General features: G+C 46.6%; 1 protein-coding gene across 2 annotated transcripts in view; it reads left to right on the top strand.

Annotated features, from left to right (window-relative positions):
• LOC144824457 (myeloperoxidase-like) overlaps positions 1–22,754 on the top strand; it is a 432,332-nt gene that overhangs the window by 398,911 nt on the left and 10,667 nt on the right. For both annotated transcript variants that reach the window (XM_078683553.1, XM_078683554.1), the window contains 2 exons: positions 6,140–6,313; positions 9,340–9,577. In XM_078683553.1, the coding sequence (XP_078539679.1) occupies positions 6,140–6,313; positions 9,340–9,577 (412 nt within the window). The remainder of the gene's footprint in view (positions 1–6,139; positions 6,314–9,339; positions 9,578–22,754) is intronic.

Raw genomic sequence — 22,754 nt, 5'->3', positions numbered from 1 at the left:
CCTAATGTGGCTCAGGACCTCTTTCCAAAAGATTTTAATGAGTGGGCAGGACCACCATATGTGCATTAAGGAACCTTTGGCGCTGTGACAGCGCCAGCAGAGAGGAGTAAAGCCAGGGAACATATTTTGCAGTCCAAGGGGGGTATAGTACCAACGGGTCATGATTTTATATGCCGTCTCCTGCTGTGCAATGCTTTTAAAAAGGCATGGAATTTCCCACCATAACTGCTCCCACTCGTCAGGGAGAATATCTTCCTCGAGGTCCAACTACCAATGGTGTTGGTAGGTGTGTGGAGGCACTGCATGTGAGTGTTGAAGTACCTTGTAGGTCTTGGAGATCAGCCCTCTGGGGCCTTCAAAAGATCGGACTAAGGTCTCAAAAGGAATGAGCTGGCGAGTGGCGCCCTCTATGCAGGAAGGCGTGTGAAGCCAATGGCGAATTTGAAAGCATTCTTAGTGCGCTGTGTTAGGGAGAGTAAACTCCTTCCTGCACTGCTCAAAGGGTTTAAAAATTCTCCCTTTGAATGATACGGCACTCACCAGCTGCCCACGCAGGAAAGGAGGCGGGGTGCAGAGCCGTTGGAAACTCTGAATTATGCGCCAAGGGTTTTTTAGGGGAGGGGAAGGAGGTAAGGCCTTGGGTCACTACTAGTCTATCCCAAATCTCCAAAACAGTTCTTGTCGGAGTGGCAATGTAAGCGCTACAATGCCTGGCCCCTCTCAGCAGTCAGGCTAGGTCCCACAATGGGCAACAGGCCACATCCCTGTCCATGAATCACACATTCCGAAATATAGCTCAAATATGATGCCCAGTAATAGACCAGAAAGTCGGGACAAGCTAGCCCTCCCCGGTCTAGAGGTAGCATTAAAACCTTTATAGAGAAACGTGGTCTCCCCCCCAGACAAAGAAAGTAACTTCCAGCTGAAGGCACAAGATGTCCCTTTGGGGAATAGGCACTGGGAGCGCTTGACAAAGGTAGAGCACCTTAGGAAGGATGGCCATCTTAACTACATTGAGGCAGCCTAACCAGGAAATGGGGATCGATTTCCAACTGCGGAGTTCATCCCGTACTAAGTTTCTACAAGCCCGCCAATGCGCCTGCGTCCACGAGTCTAGGGTAGCCGTAACATTGATACGTAGGTAGCGGATGGAGAGTGGGGCCCATTGGAAGGGGATAACAACCCCGAGGTCCTACAGCTGCTGCGGGGGGAGGGTAAGGTTAAGCGCCTGTGACTTGGCAAGATTGATTTTCAGTCCTGAGATCAATACAAATTGAGAGAGTACATCAAGTAGCGCGGGGAGAGAGCTCGCAGGATCCGTAAGTGTCAAGAAGAGGAGGTCATCGGCAAAGAGGACAATCTTATGTTTAAACCTCTCCTCCCACCCGCCCGAGCCGAAGACCCTGAATTTCCGCCGATTTATGGATGGCAATCGCCAGGGGCTCCACAGCAAGAGCAAATAGTAGAGGTGATAATGGACACACCTGGCGCGTGTCCCGGTGAATGGAGAAGACCATGGGCAGATTTTATGCTGACACTGTACTACTAGGAGGGGCGATTTCAATTTGCTACAAGACCCGCTGCTAGATTTCATTGGAACTCATACTACTAGTAAGCCCCAGGTCGAATGTTTACTTTTAGATATTAATGATGAATGGCAACATAAACACTCGAACACACCAGCATACACTTTTTACCCTGCGCCACATGCGTTATGGTCATGTAGCGACTTCTGGCTCCTGTCAGACACTGCCCTACCCTGGCTGGGCAACACCCGGCACTTACCACTTACATTATCGGACCACTCCCCTGTCTGGATAGCCCTCAATATCCCATTTGGTGGAGGAGTTGAGAGGAGATGGTGCTTACCGGGGACTGCCCTCCTGGGCGCAGTGTTCTGTTTGGAACTTCGTGACCCCATTCTGGAGCACTTTAGCTCAAATTGCGGATCAGTGTCCCATCAAGCCATTCTTTGCAACGCATTTAGGGCATATATCAGGCATATTTGTATTTCAAAACATGTTGGTGTCCTTCGGTATATATGAAATTAGCATAAAACGCATAGGAGCTGACATAGAAGAGTTAGATATGCTCAATACGCCACATCCTGACAATTTCCGCTTGCTACATCTCTCACAACTCCTAGACGAATTCCAATTCGAAGCAGACAGAGAAGTTTGTCATCTTGGCAAATATCTTGGCAAATATGCCAGAGCCCGGCAGTAGGGGAGGGCGAATTCCCAGGACGCACATGTGCGTGCCTACTTCGCCCCAATTGCGGACCGGACTACATAACAGACCTTCTGCTTGATGATGGTAGATGGGTTACCACTTTGTTACTATAAACAGCTATATTCCACTAAACTTGCAAGAGATGGTGATGCCAGACAGACCTATCTCGAAGAGATTGCTACGGTGTGGGCAACGGATGCTTACCATCAGTTTTTTAGCAAACCCTTCTCTGTGGAGGAGATAGTACAAGCTACTGACGTATTAGATGGCTCTAAGGCCCCTGGCCTTGATGGTCTAATGGTTATATTGTATAAAACATACAAGTCCATTCTCATTCCCTACCTGCTAGAAAAGTATGCAGAAACTCTTGCGGATGGGGTATTGCCACACTCCTTCTGAGAGGAGATGAGTACTCTTCTACTCAAGCCCAGCAAGGACCTTCATCTCTGCTCTTCTTCATATAGGCCTCTCTCTTTATTGAATTAAAAAAAAAACATTAAAGCCAAAGTAATATCTACCAGACTGACATTAGTGATTGTTAAGATTATTTCCCCAGTCCAATTAGGGTTTGTCACTCGCAGGTCCAAGTCTCATAATCTCCGCACAGTGTTCACTGTACCTAACTGAGTATCCCCAGGGGTCCCTGCGGCTGCTGCTCTATTAGATGCAGAGAAGGCTTTTGACTCCCTGGAGTGACCCTTCCTTTGGGTAGTGATGGAGGAGCTCGGACTCCCTAAGGGATTTATTGCACTGATTGTGCTCATCTATTCACAGCCAATAGTACGCTTTCTAGTAGATGGATCCATCACTCAGTAATTCATGATTACAAAGGGTACACAAGGGTAGCGATGGACCCACTGGTCTGTCACTTACAGGATCAACTCTTGCATCATGGTTTTCGTTTTAGACCTCGTCCTTTGCTTATTCCAATGTATGCTGATGATATTCCTCCATCAGCAACCAACAACCTTGCTCCCATTCTTAATGAACATTGTCCGGTTTGGGGAATTCTCATGTCTCCAAATAAACTGGGCAAAGTCAGAAATGTTTCCTCTGCCTGTCATTACACCCATGGTGCCAGGTGAATACCCACTACAGTGGTGCGGCGACTCCATTAAATACCTTGGTATTATACTTCACAGAAATAAGGAACAAATCATCCGTTTGAACTGTGCCCACTCCCCCCCCCCCACGGACCTGTCCACACATTGAGGCTTGTTGGATTACGGTATTTGAACATCTCTAATTAATAATCAATGTTACATTGCTCCCAGACCCCCTTCTGGTATGCAACACTACTTCCCCTTACCTAAAGACCGAAGGATATTTGGCAACCATTCAGAGAGTATTTATTAGCCACTGATACTGACATACACATTTGATCATACTTAATACTCTCACATTCAATTTCCTTCGAATTGATGTTCCGTGAGTGTTCCACACGATGTTACAATATTATGCAAATTCCTTGCTCTCTCTATTCTACACAACCTCTGATATACCAATGCCGCACGCATAGAAAGAGGAAAAAAATGAGGAGAAATGAAATCATGTCTCCTCGTTGTGCCTCCCTACGCCTCCCCCTGGGGAGGCGTAGCATTCAGATATATTTCCAGATTTATGATTTCTTGTAAATCTGGCCATGTGTCTGGTTTCATGGGCGTTGCGTGGGAACACCCACAGCAACATCAATGGAACGCCCCTCCAATGCTGCATGTAAAGGGGCTGTATTTTCAAGGACAGGAAAAGTCACTCAGGGTTGCTTTTCCTCCCCATGTAAATATGGGGCAGCAAAATGCGCTCCTGGTGCCTCACAAAAAGTGATGCACCAGTGGCGCAAGGGGCTTGTAAATTTGTCCCTCTGTTCCGAAGCTTTCAATCGATAGAGTTTCAATCCATAGGTTTAAAATGTACCTTACTTTTTAATTTCTCATCCTCGACTCTAATTCAAGTCCAGGTATTTGAGCTGCAGTTTCGATTGATTTTTCTGTTGGTTTATCTAGCATACAAACTGGCTAGCTGTTGTCGCATTATCTTCCCACATGGCTACGATTCAATGTATATAGCTTCTAAACAGCATGAAAGTACTTAGGTTGAGGATACCTGGCTGGAAAATAACCTTTTTCTCAAAGGAACAAGTACAGAGACAGCACAAAATTTTAGTACATGATTTCTTCCTTTCATAGTTGAATAAATGTTTTGTTTGGCCTTTTCCGTTAGTTGCATCATGAAAGACATGAGTATGTTTTACAATAAGATGGTTTCCCCCTAAATTCCTCTACACAGATTAAGGAGGTTCTTTGAAGGAAATCAATATAGAGATGTTGTATATTGAGTGTAATCAAGATCTGTTTCGTAGAGTGAAAGTCAATCATCTTTAAAAACTGATTGTATCCATGGAATCCTGCACACATGGGGCCCGATTCACAGAACTAACTTAAGACAAAATCCTAAACTTACTACTTTTGGTATTCACAGAAGGAATTTAGTAGTAGTAAAGTTAGGATTGTGTCTTAAGTTTGACTTAAGACAAACTTAAGACAGACTTAAGACAGACTTAAGACAGACTTAAGACAAACTTAAGACAGACTTAAGACAGTCTTAAGTTAGGATTTTGTCTTAAGTCTGTCTTAAGTCTGTCTTAAGTCTGTCTTACGTCTGTCTTAAGTCTGTCTCAAGTCTGTCTCAAGTCTGTCTCAAGTCTGTCTCAAGTCTGTCTCAAGTCTGTCTTAAGTTTGTCTAAAGCCTGTCTTAAGTCTGTCTTAAGTCGGTCTTAAGTTTGTCTTAAGTTTTTCTTAAGTCAAACTTAAGACAAAATCCTAACTTTACTACTACTAAATTCCTTCTGTGAATACCAAAAGTAGTAAGTTTAGGATTTTGTCTTAAGCTAGTTCTGTGAATCGGCCCCATAGGCATTACTATGACTAAAGGACAGACAAAAAAGCTCAAAATCTAGTAAAAGGTTCTTACAAAGGCCCTTTACTGCAGAATATAGGCCACCCCATAAGGAATGCTCTAAATCAGTGTAGGCTAGTTTCAGCTTGTTACGGTATTACTCTTTGAACATATCCTTCCACAGACAGCCTGAAGCTCTGATTTAGGTCAGTAGCATGGGTGTAGCCCCCTTACACCCAGTTGGTGTCAAAGATAGACCCTAAGAATTGCATTGCAATGCTTTTATACAGTGAGGAGAAATCAACAACCTGAACTTTCAAAGGACCAAATGGAGTGAGGGAAAATCCAAGTGTAGGTTCGAAGGTGATCAACATTGATAATTATTCACAGACTTCCAAGGTAAGTGATTGGCTGGTTTAAAAATGTGCCCTTTCTGGTTTACAGCCACAGTGAAGCTACTTTGCTATATTACTCGCAGGATGACAAATCAACAGTTCGCAATCAGCATTTAATGGAACAGTCAGTGATTTAAGGGATGTTCCAATATCAGTCATTCAAGAAACTCAAAAAGTAAATCCAAGTTGAAAAGGGCTAATCGAAATCAAAGCCAGCACACTACACCAAACAGGAACATGCAGTCCAATGCAAACATTGTAAGTGCTCAGGTGCAGCCCTAGTTCAAACCATACATGCACTCTAAAACAAAACTCTACTTTCTGCGGAATGCCCCACAATTTACAAGGGTGGTTGAATGATCACATATGCCATACGAAAGTATTTACTCTAAACAATCAGAAGATACCTTTAGATTCTGTTAAATTATTTAACAGACCATGAATGGTTTGCCTATTACTGAAGGCTAACCAGAAAGTCTTTCTTTCATAACCCTTCATACAGGCCACGTCTTAGGTAAACTGGTAGATTTTTTAAGCTTCCTTATTCCTTCAACATAGTAACATAGTTATGATCACGGTACAGATGTAATAATCACATTGATAATTTGGTTTTGCAGGTGGCATCGACCCTGTACTTCGTGGCCTCATTGTGTCAAATCGTACAGAGCTGAACAGGGAGAATCAGCTGATGGGTGATGAACCGAGCGAGCGTCTCTTCGAAGTATTCGAGAGCTTTGGACATGATCTAGTAGCAAGCTACGTGCAACGGGGCCGAGATCACGGCATCCCAGGTATTAATGCAATAGAGGACAGAACATGCTTTTAGGTGAGGAACCGAGCAAAGCGGGTAAACACTGGTATCCACAGTAAGAAGCCAGATAGAAGAGAATAAATCTTCACAGACAAACGAGTAGGAGGCAGAAAGAACATGAAGTATAGGTCAAAAAGACAAAGGCGAGAGAGAATACGGCTTCAGAGGTAAGAAACCAGGGAAGGAGGGAAAGATAGATACCTAAACTCGAGGCTTCAGTTATTAAACCATAAGATAGAGAGCTAAGCCATCCAGGTAAGTAGCCTAGGGGACAACAACATGGTTTTCAGGTAAGAAACTGTGGAGAGGCTCTGTTCTCCAAAGTAAGAGCACAGATTTGTAGATGTGCCTTAAACAGGTTTTGCGTTTTTGGAACGACTGCTTTGGTATGGCAGTGTGTGAACAGGTCACTTGATTTTATTTTTGTCGTTATGAGTTTGCAAGCCCATGATTTGAGCGCGTCAGCGCATGACCTAAGTGTCGTGACTGTTGTCACATTCGTATGTTTTGTATTGGTGTCTATAATTGTTGCACCTTTCCCTGTCACGCTGTGAGTTGGGGCCCTTTTGCCTCGTACTGACCTGGCCAGTCAGTTTGTTTGGTTTCTTTGGTTTTGTATGTTGTGTGTTGCTGTGGTGGTGTGTTGGTTATTTCATTTTGGGAGTATTGTCTTTTTGTTTGAGGAATGGAGAAGGTGATGGTGACTGTAATTTGCTGGTTTGCGTGATTTGCGTGAGTGAATGTTAATTGCTGATCTTACCTTCTTTTATGTTAATTTCTGAAGTTGCCTGATTTGACTTGTTTTCCACAATTTTATTCCTATATATTGTTCTTCTATTAAAGAAGGGAGATGTGTTGTACTTATTCCTGCTGCTTAGCCTAGCCTAGAATATTTGGTGTGAGAGCCTGTTGGAATGTTGAGTGTGTAAGACTGTCAGTTGGATGGAGGGCTGAGCAGCAGGAGGCTGCTCCTGGTGGGGTTTTCCTATCTTATTCTTAACTTACCATCTTACATGAATAAAGTAACTACTAGGAACTACAAGGACTACGCTACCTTCATTTACAACAATAACAATCAGAGTAAACAGTACATTTTTACAGCACTTTTTTTTAAAAATAAAACTGTGTCTATTAGAAAATTGTTGTATGCCCAGCATTAATACTGGCTGCCCAGCTCAACATTGTTTCTGCCATCAGCAAAACAGTGCTTTTCATATAGTGTGTTGCTGCCCATCAAAATGTGAGCATCAAAAGAAAAATACAACATAATCTACCATGGCATTTACATTAGTACATACTTGAGAATTACTCTAATGCTTGAGGTTTCTGCAATAACATTAGGGTACTGCTCTAATATTCTCAGGCACTTCTTGTGAATGATGTTCGTTATGCCAGCTTGCAAGAGTTACTGCTCAAAAATGCCAGTGTGATGCACAAATATACCAGAAGGTTGGGCAGGTTCTGCAGCTGACTACTTAAACTTGCCCACGTTCTGCTAAATGTGCCAGCCAGTCATGGGTGAAACTTAAATTAGACTGGGAGTCTCAGTTCTCCAATAGTGTTTCTTAAACATGCCCTAGTTTCTCAATGTGCCATATAGTGTTCATATAGTGTTCATGGCAAATAGGTTTTCTTTCTTTGTTCCCTTTACATTTAACTCTTACTGCAGTAGACACAACCCACCACTTCACTGTACAGTCAAAGCATACACTTCCTGTTTAATTAGTCATATTTTTTTAAATAAGACCCACTTACTGCTTTTAACTAATTTTTGACTGCCCTGGTACCAGGTTTCAGCCTCTGCTCAGGTTACTTCTCTATGGCTTGCACATTTTTTAAAAGGAACTACTTCCTTTACTGATTTCATAAAAGGAAACCGGTGGGGGCGCTTACAGAGGTCGAAAATCAAGCTTTTTCATACCGGAAAAAACAGCCCAAAAAGAGGGGTATGGTGATTATATTTAAAAAGCTGGCTGTGGTACCTGACCTTTATGTTATGTTATGAAGTTTTCTAGAGCGCACAGATTACTCTAGTTGGAGTGTCCCGGCACTAGGATTGTAGCCCTCGTAGGAACAGGAAGAATCGAGATGCAGCGCAGAAGGCGAAAAAGCCTTGAAAAGAGGGGAGAATGGAGTGAGAAACTGGTGAAAGCTAGTGCAATGGCACTAGGAGGAATAGCTTTGTCTAAACAGCCAGGTTTTAAGGTCTTCCCTGACAGTAGCTCAACGGGTTCTACTGTCAAAATCAAAGGGAGATTATTCCATAACCTGGAGGAACAAACACCAAAAAAGCAGCCCCCCATTCGGGTTTTCCTAACCCTAGAAGTCACTGCAAGTGCAGTAGCTAGGGAGATTTAGTGATCTCCTACGGTGGTTATGAAAGATGGTTTTAAGAAGGTTAGCACCAAGATATTTAACAAACAGCCTAACATATGCAAATGACAGAGCCTCTAAATCAATGAAGAAACTTTGATTTTCTGATACATGGGCAAGAAGAACCAACAATTGAAGTGAGAAAATTAAGAAATACGTACCCGGGTGGGTATTTGGTCAGTAAGTCATTTCATCCTATGGGCTTCGAAATGAGCACAATAAAACACAGGAGATCTTAGATTCTACATTTGTGCTCCTTTATTATATAATTCTGTCCCATCAGCCAGTCCAGGCTTTTAAACATATGCACCTTTCATCCTGGGATATGTGGTTTCACTTTAAAAACTGTCAATTATTAAATTAAAAACAGCAGAATTCAAATTATTGTTTGCTAAGTAGCCAAATCAGAATAAAAGTGTCATCGATGACATGAGACAATTGATAGTTTTGCTCCTACATATCTCTAATGTACACCAATGCCATGGTACATTGACCCTCACTGATGATTTTGAAAGTTGCTTTAAACCTTCCAACTTCCCACTGCCCAATACATTTTTAACTGATTTCTGGTGCCAGGTACAAATTAGAAAATTACATTATTCTCACCAATCTACTGTCTATCTCTCGCAATAGGTTACAATGCTTGGCGGCGTTTTTGTGGACTCACTGAACCACAAAATCTGGAAGAACTCCAAACAGTCCTGAATAATAGTGACCTGGCTAAAACGTTGATGGACCACTATGGGACTCCCAATAATATTGATATGTTGCTTGGAGGAATGGCAGAACCTTTTGTTCCTGGTGGGAAAGTTGGACCTCTTCAAGCCTGCATCATTGCAAACCAGTTCCGATTGGCCAGGTATGGTGACAGGTAAGTGCATCACATTTTTGAATATTTTTGTATGTTTGTGTGAGAAGATCTTGTATTGAGCAACTGAACTCCCTGTGAACAAACAACCCCTATGCTTTTCTCAGAAGGTAGTGGCTCTTGATCTGTGGTGAGAGACCCCTTGGGACAGTTCAAAGATGGCTCGGTGCCTTTGGGGAGAGAATGTGTACCTCTTTGTGAAGAAGATTTTCTCTGTGTCTTTTGGCAGACACCCCTTATGTTTGTATCTGGGGGGGGTGTGGCTAACCAACAAACATGGCTATGACAAAGTAACAAAGCTCCGAGGCAAGGCCCATTCAACCTGCTATAATTGCCAGGGGCCATCTGACCCTGATTTCCCCTAATATAGGTACAGAACTGCGGCGGCAGCATACTGTGCCGGGCAGCGAGAAGAGACTGTATCTGGGGCGAGAAATACTGTTTGAAAGTGGAGCCCTGCACTGCGAGGCCTGACCGACACTGCCACGAATGTCGGTCCCTGTGGGCTGCTGCGTTGCAGACTACACCACAAAGCAACGAGATACCCTAGTGGACTATCCACCACGTGGACCTGAGCGGTGGCCTCTGTTGCTGTTGGTGCGGCAGTGTGAGCCTGTGGTGTGGACCGGCTGGGCCCTGCTGACTTGGCGATGGACTCTGAGCAGGGCTGGGCTGTGCCTGCTGGCCACGACGGAAGCACTCTGGAAAACGACTGAGGCCTTGTCAGGGACCTGCCGGAATACTGGGGACCCCGGTTGCTGGACACCGGAGTGGGCCCGTGTGACCAGCGCCTTGGAGCGGGGTGGACCCGATCGCCACGAGACTGTGGACTGCAGTGCCTGAGGTGGGGACCAGCAAAAGACCAGGGCAGCCGCCATAACGTCACCCTACCAGGAGAGGAAGAATTTCAAGGCAGACTCGAGCGAAGACAAGACAGCTGAGAGCTGCTTCCCTGGTAGGGCCGCCCAGACCCTGGGTATACTTCATTTGGATGGGGCCTGACTGTATCGGTGCACAGTGAGTATGGACGAGTGCCCCTCTCCCACTTTAACCAACAGAGCTGCCGCGTAGCCACTCCGGCTGCACTGCACGTGCCACTCCCTGCATCTCCGCTGCGCCCTGGGCACTCTCGGCAGGGGGTGTGATTGGTGTCTCTCCCCAATACCACTGGGCAGTACATGAAAACAAGTGCCGCTGCTGTGTGCATTGTGTGGAGTGCCAAGAAGAGAGAATAAGTTTAATGGGATTAAGCGCTAGAGCGCAGCATATGAGACTCAAGGCTCTACCTGCTTGCCACTACGAGCAGGAACCTGCAAGGTCAAGTGTTTGAGTTGTAAGCAGTGCTTTCATTGCTCTACAGGACCCACTAGATAAAGACATGGGGCGCGGCTGAGCATAGATTGGGACCCCTCCCCCCGCTTGTAAGAACGTTTCACAGGGGGCATGCACATTGCCTTGGGGACGTTGGAAACTGAGTCTTGGCGTTCATGCATCGAACGATCTGGCTATAATTGTATCATAAGGCTGATGACCTAAAACACTGTCCCTTGGGCTCTATTTCTGGAAAGAGGCCCCTAAGCCCATCTCCACTCCACAACTGAGTGTGGTGGGTCTGGGTTGTGGAGTGAAACCTCAACGTAACCAATAGTCCGGTGCCGCCGTTGGATGACCGTCCCCAGTTGAGATTACTACTCCTTCTCCCCAAACAGTTTAGCAAAACAAAGCGCAATATATAATCACTATGACATGAACAGTACAACCTCTACTGATTCTCAGCTATTTCATTATGGGGCGAACAAAAGGCAAGACATTGGAGATGCCACCTGTTGACCAACAGACCCAGGGGGAATCAGACATAACTACGCAATCATCCTCGATCAGCTGTGTCCCACCCACTAACGAGGAGACCCCTCCAGACAAACTGGACTTAATCTTACAGGAGATACGGGACTCACGTAAATCTATTGAACAACAAATTGGTTCCCTGTCAACTGGGTTTGCCCTTCTGAAGGCTGATCATGAGAAGTTATCTGCTCTAGTCAAAAACAATAAACAGTCTCTGACGGAACTTTTACCGAAGCACAAAGAACATTCCGAGCATATTACCCTAATACAAAAACAGTTGGCTGACCTACAAGACAGGGCAGAGGACGCTGAGGGAAGGGCTCACCGCAACAATATCCGTGTGCTGGGTTTGCCGGAACGCTCGGAGGGCCCAAATGCAACACAATTCATGGAGCAGTGGCTGCGAGAACAAATAGCACCGGGAGGATTGTCGTCTCTCTTCTGTGTGGAACGAGCACATCGGATGCCACTGGGTCGTCCGACAGCTGGAGCACAGCCGAGAACAATGATTGCCCGTATCCTAAACTACAAGAAGGCCAGGGAAAGAGCGCCCATCCAATATGAAAATGGCCGGATTTCCCTATACCCTAATTACACAGTTCTGGTTCGAAATCTCCATTTGAAAAAGAAACTTCAAGCACTAAACCTTAAATATGCTCCACTGTTCCCTTCTTGTCTGAAAATCCTGCATGAGCAGAAGCCCTATTTTTTTGACAGCCCGAGGTGGCAAACGACTGGCTTGAAATAACCCTCTCCCCCCAAGCTCTGGCCAATATAGACCAGAAGACATGAGAGGCTCAACAATGGCCATCAGGACAGAGAACACGATGGACCAGATCTTCCTGCAGAATCGCAGCGACAAACCCGTCCCCAGAAAAGGCTCTGCTGGGTCAGGAGTCGGCGCTGGCCGCGGCGGCCGCCATGCATGACACCAATCCACCATCCTCTTCTGAACACTCAGATGATAATATGGTACATTCTTACTCTGACAGTAATGATCTGTTGTTTCCGTCGATCACACAGCAAATAGTGCAGACACTGTTTGGCTGAGAGGGTACGGCCTAAGAAGTTAATTCATACCACATCCTGACAAGAGTCCACGATGGAATGAAGTAAGATCTTGTCAATGTGCCTTGTAATGTTTTCCTCCCCCTAGGTGCCCCATATTTTCTTACATGTGACAGGGGCCCTGATAAGTGTGGAGCTCCATCCAGAACGAAGGGTCTATGCTCCATCCAGGAACCACCACCCCTGCAGTTTCTCCATTAATTAGCCGATTGGACCTTCAGATTGTTTTGCTTAATGTTTGGGCCAGAAAAGATTATTGCTAGACCTAGTATTGGGATTTTTAGTTGCGTTGTACTTTTTTGGGAAATGGCTTACTCCAAGTTTTGGAACACATAATATATGTTATGTATACCAGGGCTGCTACATTACCTTTGATCAGATGCATATATGGCGGGGTTGGGTAAATATAAAGTATTAACATGGAATGTCAGGGGGTTGAGCTCCATAAACATACAACATTGGATCCATGCCCAATTAAACAGAAGGAAAATACAGATAACCTTCCCTCTGGAAACCCACCTAACTGACTCCGAGGTAATCAAACTATGTAAGAAATGGAGTGGCCAGATGTTCACTACATCATACTCTGCATTTGCGAGAGGAGTACTCATATGGGTCAGGCACGGGGTACCGTTCGTGAAAATAGATGCACAGGGGAGATACACGGTGCTCCATTGGATGCTTGACGGGATACACATAGTAATAGGAAGTGTAAATGCTCCGAATTATGAACAGGATAAATTTCTTGCTAACCTCAACACAATACTAGCAGATTGGGCGGATATCCCGTGGGTACTGGGAGGGGACTCTAACTCCACTCTTGACATACATCTAGACCACTCTCCCCCGCCGGTTTGAGGAGCCGTTCCATTAAAAATGCAGAGTTCCCGCAGGTTTGGCCAGAGGGGTGGGCGATCAAAGATGTGTGGCATCTCCAAAACGTTACCAATCGCAAATATTGTTTCTATTCTCCAACACACCAACTGCACACTAGACTGGGGAGAATATTCTGTTCTTCATCTATCACACTTAAAATATCCCAAACTGTGTACTTGGGTAAAACCTTATCCGACCAAAATCCGCTTGAAATCCTACTAGAATGGGGGAAAATACCCTCCCCAGTCCCGACCATGAGGTTATGGCCACAGAAGTCGGAAGACGCGGTCTTCCGAAATAAATTAGACACGACGATCACTAATTACCCTAATGAAAATGCGAACTCTGCCTCATCTCGTTTAATAGAATGGGATGTATTTAAGACTGTGTTACGAGGTGCATCCATAGGAGCGACAGTAGGCGCCCCATAAGAAATTAACAAGAGTCTTATGGCACTGGAAGATTCTTTACAAGAGTTGGAAGGGAAAGCTAATACTGATCCCTCCAATCAAAAACACTTACAGGAAGGGAGAATTCAACATGCCGAACTCCTTGAGGATTTACGCCTCATTGACTACCGAGCTTACATCCAACATGCACACGCTGAAGCAGATAAATCAGCACCCTGTTGGCCTGTCTACTACAAGATGTGCCCCCCTCCCCCCATATCGATACCAGGAGTGGCATTACAGGAGGGCACTATAGTATATACACAGGCAGAAATCAATACTGCATTGAGTGACTATTATGAGAGGTTATACAGCGACCCAGTTCATGTACTGCCGAAGCACATAGACACATTCTTGGAAGGATGGGAATACCCTAAATTAAAAGAAAATGGCCTGGAGGACTTGGATGCCCCAATCAAAGTGGCCATCAAGGAACTCTCTTGCAATAAGACCCCCAGCCTAGACAGCTTACCGGCAGAATTTTATTCTACCTTTGCTGACAATCTAACCCCGCAACTTGCCTGTCTATACAATGTGGCACAGGAGGCCCATTCCCTCCCACTAACTACCATGCATGCCCTAGTCATATCCCTACCCAAGCCAAATAGAGACCCACGAGTCATGTCAGGATATCGCTCTCTTTCTTTCTTATCCACTGAATATAAGATGGTTATATAGAGGCATTAGAATGCATACTTGGGCCTCCTTGCTGCCCTTATGGGGAAAATGGGCGAGAGACCTCAGTAAAGAAATGACGGATAAAGAATGGGCATGTGCACTAGAATACCCAAAAAAGGTGTCCCGAAATGCCAAATTTAAATATATCTAATACATGATTCTATATTGGGCATACGTTACTCAACCCGCTTCAACTGTATATGCCCAGATGCACAAGTCAGTTGTCCTAGATGTAAGTTGGTGGATGCTGATATTCTACACATGTTATGGAACTGCCCATGGTTGAGGGGATTCTGGTCAATCGTAAGGGATGTAATTCAGGATACAACAGGCACCTCTGTCTGGGACACAGCAGATAGCTGTATACTAGGTCTACACCCTCTACCCGAAAAAACAGAGAATACAGTATAAATTTGCAGATATGGCTATCCTCATAGCAAAACGAGCTATTACAATGAGGTGGAAGTCGGCTCTCCCGAGTCGGAGGGGCGGAAAGCGCCATTATTAGAAGAGAGGAATTACATGGGTGCGCCAAACTCCTATTTCTATGGACTGGGACCAGATGTTGGAAACACTGAAGGCTAAAGATCTGGCAGACCCTTCAGGGCCCTAAGGAGTGTTGTCCCATCTTCCACGAGTCACTGAGTCCATGCAGTGTAGTGCGGTCCCCCTCTACAACACTCCCCTTTAAGGAATCAAAGCACTAAAAGTATTTGTTAAGACGTGATGACCCACACGACTATGCACAACGGAACCCTATGTTGGTAAGTACAGGAGTGAGCCAATTGGTGGGAGGGGGGTGGGATAATAGGGCTTTAGGGAAGCTTATTTTGTTCCAGGTTCGATTATCTTATTACAGAGTCCTCAAGAAGGTGTAGAGACACAAAATTTATAACAATGGTCATAATTGAATATATATAAACTATTTGACTATAGCAAGTATAATGGAAATGTTATATGTCACTGAATGTAGGGTTGGAAGACCAACTGTGTAATATGGCGATGACTCTTGTAACCTATTATAATACCATGCTTTATTGTAATGATTACATGAATTAAACCAATAAAATTATGTTTCAATTTTTTTTTTTTTTTTTTTTAAACCTTTATTTGCAAGAGACAAATAGAAACAAAGATGTGCCTACAACCCTCTGGGCCGGCCGGTGCAGCATCTCAAAACAACGTTAAGGTACACAGCTCATCAGCCGACAACCAGGGGTCCGGCAGCCATGGTGCATGACATCGATCAATCACAAAACGACAGGATATAAAAAGGGTTCATTTTTCAAAACAACTAAACAAACGAAGAAGAAAAAGACAAGGCTATGCCCGAATTGTTACGTCTGTGTCATGAGATGCGGGGCGAGTCAGACCTAAAACAGCAGGGAAAGACAGGAGAATCTACAGAGGATAAAAGAAAAAGGGAGGGGGGGAGAGAGGGGACCCAGCGCCAGCGGTATAACAAAGATACAGCACGGGAAGGAGCCGAAATACACAGCTAAGGGGAACAAGGAGTATCAGGGGGATCAGTGAAAGGGGGGTCGCAGACATCCCCACGGAACGAGTTCCATTGGCCCCATATCCTACCCCATTTTTTGGGCCTGCCACGGGAGACATACACAATCTTTTCCTTGAACATGCACCAGTCCATACTATCTTCCCACCCGGAGACCGATGGAGCCCTCTGAGATCCCCACAATTGTGCAATGTCCCTCTTTGCAACCATGGTCCCCAGCGTCACCCATTGAGTCTGAGCAACATTACAATCAGTCGGCTCCCATACATTCAAAAGACAACGCCGGGCTTCAGGCAGCAACTGAACTTGCGTAACTTCACTCATCACCGCATACACTCCATTCCAAAAAGATACAACCTCCGGACACTCCCATATAATATGGAGAAAGGTAGCAAGCATACCACAGCCCCGCCGACACAATCCATCCTCTGAGAAACCCATATGCATCAGTCTGGGACCCGTGACATAAACCCGGTGTAGAATTTTCAGCTGAACGAGTCGCAGACGCGCCGGAATCGCAACCTCCCTAGGAGAGGATATCGCGGCCCGCCAATCCTCATCATCTAGCTCCAGTCCGTCATCAGTCCAGGAAGTACGCAGATGAAGCAGCAAATCCGACCGAGTATTAATAGGCTTCTTATATATAAGAGAGATAGTGCTGTCCGGCACATGTCCGTCCAGCACCCTGTCTTCCAGGGGGGAGCTCTCCGGGATGGCAGACCCAGCCGGAAAAACCGACCCAATGGCATGACGAACCTGAAGGTACCTGAAAAACTCCGAATCAGTCAAACCATATTCCTGTTGCAATTCAGCAAAGGACTTAACCCTGTCCTTAACCCAGAGGTCATCCAACTTACTGATCCCGATGAGGTCCCATCTATCAAACCCTTTTGAGGTCCCCAACTCACCCAGCCTCTCCGCGGCAAACAGAGGGGTCGCTCTGGTCAGCCTATCTGTCCATCCGGTAGCCGCGGTCGCGCTGCCCCATACCCGCACCGCCACTCCAGTGGGTCCCGTCAAGTTCTTCCTAGCACCCCGAGAATAGAACGCCCTGTAATAATTTCCCCCGGGCAAGAGCCACCGGTCCATTTCGTAAGCAGGGTTCGGAACTGGACCATACATAGCATGATTCACAGCACTCAGTTGAGATGCCCAATAATACCGTCGTATATCAGGTAACGCAATGCCCCCATCGTACCAGGGTAACGTGAGCTTAGTCAACGCAATACGAGGCCGGCCAGCCCATACCAGCTTCCTTTGGAGGCCCTCAATTTCGCGGAAATAGCTAGCCGGCACTAGGTCAAGTGTATTTTGCACAGCATATAAGAACCGGGGAAGAGACATCATTTTAAACAGGGCCGCCCGTCCCAGGGGGGATAAGGGCAGATTACACCAAGCCGCAACGTCCGACCGAAGTCGGGCGAGTGGAGGCAACAGGTTCCGATCATAGCGCAACACAGGGTCAAGCGAAATATAAATACCCAAATACTTAAAACCCTCGGTGCGGACCGGGATCGGGCACACTCGGGGCAAAGAGAGAGGGTCACCGGTAAGCGGGAAAATACAGGATTTGGACCAATTGATAACCAACCCGGAGTTACGTCCAAAGGAACGCAGGATATCAAAGAGGACTCCCAATGACTTACGGGGGGACGTCAAATACAACAAAATGTCGTCGGCATATAATGAGACACGGTCTTCAAAATCAGGGGACCACCGAATACCCTTCAAGGAGGGCTCCCACCGGAGCCAGGCGGCCAGCGGCTCGAGCGCGAGGGCGAACAACAGCGGTGACAAAGGACAGCCCTGCCTCGTGCCTCGCCCAAGAGTGAAGGGCCTTGAAGCTCTACCATTTACCACCACATGCGCCAACGGTTGCTCATACAGGAGTTTAACCCATGCAATAAATTTCGGGCCAAAACCGAACTTGGCGAGAGTAGCCCACAAATATGGCCACTCAACCGTATCAAAAGCCATCGAAGCATCAAGAGAAACCAAGATGGCCGGCTCACCAAGAGATCCCGCCCTCGCTATGACGCCATGCAGTCGACGAAGATTGAGTGCAGTATTACGCTGGGGGACAAAACCGGACTGATCAGGGTGAACCAGTCCGCTAATCACCGTGGCTAGTCGGTTTGCCAGTAGTTTCGCCAATATCTTGGGTTCCGCGTTCAAAAGCGAAATCGGGCGATACGAGGAACAGCACTCACGGGGTTTGCCGTCTTTATGAATGACCACAATAGAGGCCAGCCTCTGGTCTCTAGGAAGACAGCCGAGGTCACGCGACGCCGCAAACATACGCAGCAGATACGGCGCCATTTTATCCGGGCATAGCTTATACAGCTCGACCGGTATGCCGTTAGGGCCCGAAGCCTTTCCCGAACTAAGAGAGCGAATAGCGAGCGCGACCTCATTGACGGAGAAATCAGCCTCCATTAAAACCCCGTCCGATTCCGCGAGACTGGGCAGCTCAAGATCACGAAGTAGCAAGCGCGAGTCCTCCTCCGGCAAGCCCGAAACCGGCACATACACAACCCGAAAGTGCTGGGCAAACACCTCAACTATCTCAACCGGGTCCACGACTCGCACTCCATCAATTCTCTCAACCACAGGCACCACACGATTCAGTCTGTCTCGCTTATCCAGCCATGCGATCAACTTCCCCGCTTTGTCACCCACGTCGTACAGACGCCCCTGTTGCATACGATGCAGTGCCTCAGCCGAGGTAGTAACCAAGGCTCTGTAATCAGATTGCTTAAGAGCCAAAACATGCAGCGTCTCAGGCGTAACCTCAGCTTCCAACCGCTCCTCCAACACAGTAATCTCAGACTCCAATCTCACCACCTCTTCTTGTGTGCGCCGCTTTTTGTCAGCAATTAGGGATAAAGTCTGACCACGGATAACAGTTTTATAGGCCTCCCATAAGGAGACCGGGGAAGACACCGATCCCTCATTTTCAGCAAAATAAAAATTCATGCATTTGACCACCTCTGCTCTGATCTTAGGGTCCTGAAAATGCCATGGATTTATCGGGGCAATTCGGCCCCCATTCCCCAAACAGATATCCAAGTGGAGCCATATCGGGGAGTGGTCGGAGATCCCTCTAGCCAAGTGTTTAATTTCACGCACAGAGAGCAACTGCACCACCGGCACGAGGAAATAGTCAATTTTCGAGAGACTGCCATGAGCCCCCGAGTGGAAAGTGTACTGAAGCCAGCCAGGGTGCAGCTGCCTCCAGCAGTCGGCCAAACCAAAGGCATCCAAGAATTTCCCCAACCACAACTGCGAGGCAGGGAGGAGCCTGGGGGGGCTACGATCACTCTCCCCATTCGCCACAGAGTTAAAGTCCCCACCCAACACCAGTAAGCCATCGGGCAAACCAAGGACAACCTCACCCAAGTCGGTGAATGTGGTAGATTGCAGCCCAGGCGGAACATAAATAGACATTATGGAAATCAATTTCCCCTCCCATCTCCCCGTAATGCCAGCATAGCGGCCCCTGTCATCCAGCACCGTGCTATCTATCTCCAGGGGAAGGGAATTCCTGACCAGGATACCAACCCCTCTTGATCCCGAAGTAAAGCCGGAATGTGCCACCAATCGATAGCCTCTTCTATCCAATGCATGACATGTATTGCCCACCAAATGGGTCTCCTGAAGCAAGACCACATCTGGGGTGTGTCTCTTCAAATATTGTAGCACAACCCCACGTTTTATCCTGTCCCCAAGACCGTTAACATTCCAGCTCAACACCCTGAGTCCCCTACCCCCCATCCCGGAAGAAGACCGACCGCCCCTCCCATCCCGAAACAGACACATGAAAGCAATTGTAAAGCAAAGCACAGCCTCGAAACCGACAAAAAGAAAAGAACCCCACCACCACCCCCAAGGAACCCATCAATTTCAAACCCCCATCCCTGCACCCCTGCGGTAGACCTAATAGCCACCCCAACTTGCAGTGTGCCTGTCGCCCCATTGAACTAATCTACAGAAAGAGAGAAAAAGTCCCCAGAGGAGGAAGATCCCCGAACCCCCCCCACCCCCGGGCATTCACACAATGCTTGAAACAAAGTCTCTAAGCCGCTGCAGCGGATGATGGCTCGCCGATGTAGACTCACTGCTCCTGGCCCTCCACGCCTCCCTCAGCGCCTCTCGAGTCCTCCGGGCCCTCATGATGCGTCGACAAAGTGTCTAACCATTCACTAACCACCTCAGGGCGGTCAAAGAAGAATGCACGATCAGCATGTTCGATTCTCAGGCGGGCCGGGAAGAGCATAGCATATTTCAGTCCCAGGTCCCTGAGTCGTCTCTTCACACCCGTAAAGCCCATCCTCTGTTTCTGAACTGCCTGAGTAAAGTCAGGGTAAAAACTAATTGAAACGTTCTCAAATTTAGTGGGCCCATTGGTGCGCGAAGCTTGCAGGATAGCGTCCCTATCACGAAAGTTGAAAAGTCTAGCAATTATGGGCCGCGGAGTGGCTCCCGACTTTGGCTTGCCACCCGGAACACGGTGGGCGCGCTCCACAGCGCGGAATTTACTGAGGCCTTTCGGCACCAGATGCTTCAACACGAGGTCCTCCACCAGGATATCAACAGGCATGTCGGCAGAAGTCTCCGGGACACCCACAATGCGGACGTTATTGCGCCTGGCCCGGCCCTCGAAATCTTCCAACCGATTGGCAAACAGGTCACAAGTAGTCCTAAGATGGCGGACCGTGGTCTGAAGGTCAGAGACATCCGTGGTCAAACTAGCAGTCTTGAGATCGAGAGAATTGACACGCTCATTCGTTTTCCCAAGGTCCGCTCTGATGAGGGTGACATCAATCGCCACCGTATCAATCTTAGCCGCTAGAGTTTCATATTGCTGACCCATGGCGGATTGGACACTCGCTATAGCGCCCATAACATCCTTCAACGTTGGCTCCTCGTCATCAGGAGCACCATCCCCAGCTTCTTCCAGGGCACCACTCAATACGCCCGGGGAGCCCCGTGGTCGAGTAAATCGATCAATGGTCTGAGATTGGGTGACCCCCCCTCGGGACGAGCCTCTATTGCTGCGCCTCTCAACGACTGTTCTGCCCGTCATGTCGTGGAAGGAGCTCCAACGGGAATTGTAGAATCAAGGCAAAGCGAACTCCGTCGTGGCAGGCTCTGAACTGCGAGTGGATAAGGGCACAGCATAAGCAGCAGGCTGGCAGCGATAGCAGAATCGGAACTCGGATCTGGAAGTGAGCGTTCACAACAAAGAGAAGAAACGAAACCGAAAGTACACCAGGGGCAGCGGGCGTGGCTTATCCGCCGTTGTTGTTCGATTGCCACCTGGGTACCTCGGGAACTCAAGCCCCCGGCTGGCATACGATATAGGCCTCAAAGTTCAAAGCGCAGCAGGTCCAGTATCCGACGGCCAAATCGATTTCTGAAAAGAACGCTGGCATCAGCAGGGCTTCAATAAAGTGCACCCATCGTCAAAATAGGATCTTGCACAGGATAGTCGCGGGAGGCGGAAGGGGTATCGGGAGCCCTTTGCTCACGCGTCCATCTTGGAATCGCGCGAAGCTCCTCCTCCTCAATTTTTTTTTTTAAATCTGTAAAGAGATGTCCCCATCTGATGTATGTCTGTTGGGATAAATCTCTTTGGATATATATTTGTAGTGAAAATCCCCTTCAGATCTTTGTCTGTTGGGATAGACCTCTTTAAGTATGTATGTGTAAGTAGAGTTCCCTTCAGACTTGTGTCTGTTGGGGTAAATCTCTTCAGGTATATATGTGTAAAAAGAGTCCTTTTCAGGCCTTGATCTGTTGGGATAGACCTCTTTAGGTAAATTTGTGTAAGGAGAGTTCCCTTCAGGCTTAAATATGTTAGGCTAGACCGCCTTGGATCTGTTTATGCCCCGTGCAGACCTGTGGGCGACCAATGATTGGTAATGACAAAGGAGCAGAAACTCATGTTTATAAAATTACATAGCAGTTAAACACTGTTCATATCAGATTTTAAATGACATTTATTGTATTCCTGATTTCTGTTTGTGTGCTAATATGTGTTTCCTCCCTCAGATTTATCATGATTCAATGAGCTGTATGAAAATTCATGCAGACAGCATGTAAATGATGAAATTCCTAACTCTGACTTAAATATTTACAGAACGAATAATATCTAAGAGGGCAGTCTGTAGATAAATATGTAAAAGTTTGGAAACAGAATCAATGTGTGCATATTTTGAGTGCAGCAATCACTCTGGACACATATGAAAGGTATATGGTGAGGCAGCAGTGGTGTGGTATCCTTCATGGCTTCATAGAAAGTAGTTAAGTTTACCAGATGACTCCATCTGAGAGACAATTTTCCAACCCTGGTCTTTCCTTTATCTATGTATTGCATTCTAAAAGGGCACTAACCAAATTGAGCTATATATCGAAATGCAGTGATTTAAAAAAAGGAAAAATCACATCTCAAACATGGGTTCCGAGGTGCTGGAGACTCATCTTTTAAGCTTATTTCTAGTCCAGTAATGGAATGGGGTCATCAAGCAAGACTCTTCTGAGAACTTTACCATTTGATCTGACATTTCCCAGCTGTACAATAATGCTAGATGGTGACAGCAGGAGCATATCACTCACACCGCAAAAGGGATTTGCTCAAGTGCAATATTACACACATACGTCTAATACTGTGCATGAGTAAAGGGGTAAATGCTGCAAGGTAATTTTTTATGAATAGCTTGAAGCAATAAATCTGGGCATGTGCAAG

This window comes from Lissotriton helveticus, chromosome 3_1 (assembly GCF_964261635.1).
Source record: "Lissotriton helveticus chromosome 3_1, aLisHel1.1, whole genome shotgun sequence".
In the NCBI taxonomy this organism is placed as follows: Eukaryota; Metazoa; Chordata; class Amphibia; order Caudata; family Salamandridae; genus Lissotriton; species Lissotriton helveticus.
Note: the sequence above shows the minus strand (reverse complement) of the source record. Positions and strands in the feature narration are given on the sequence as shown.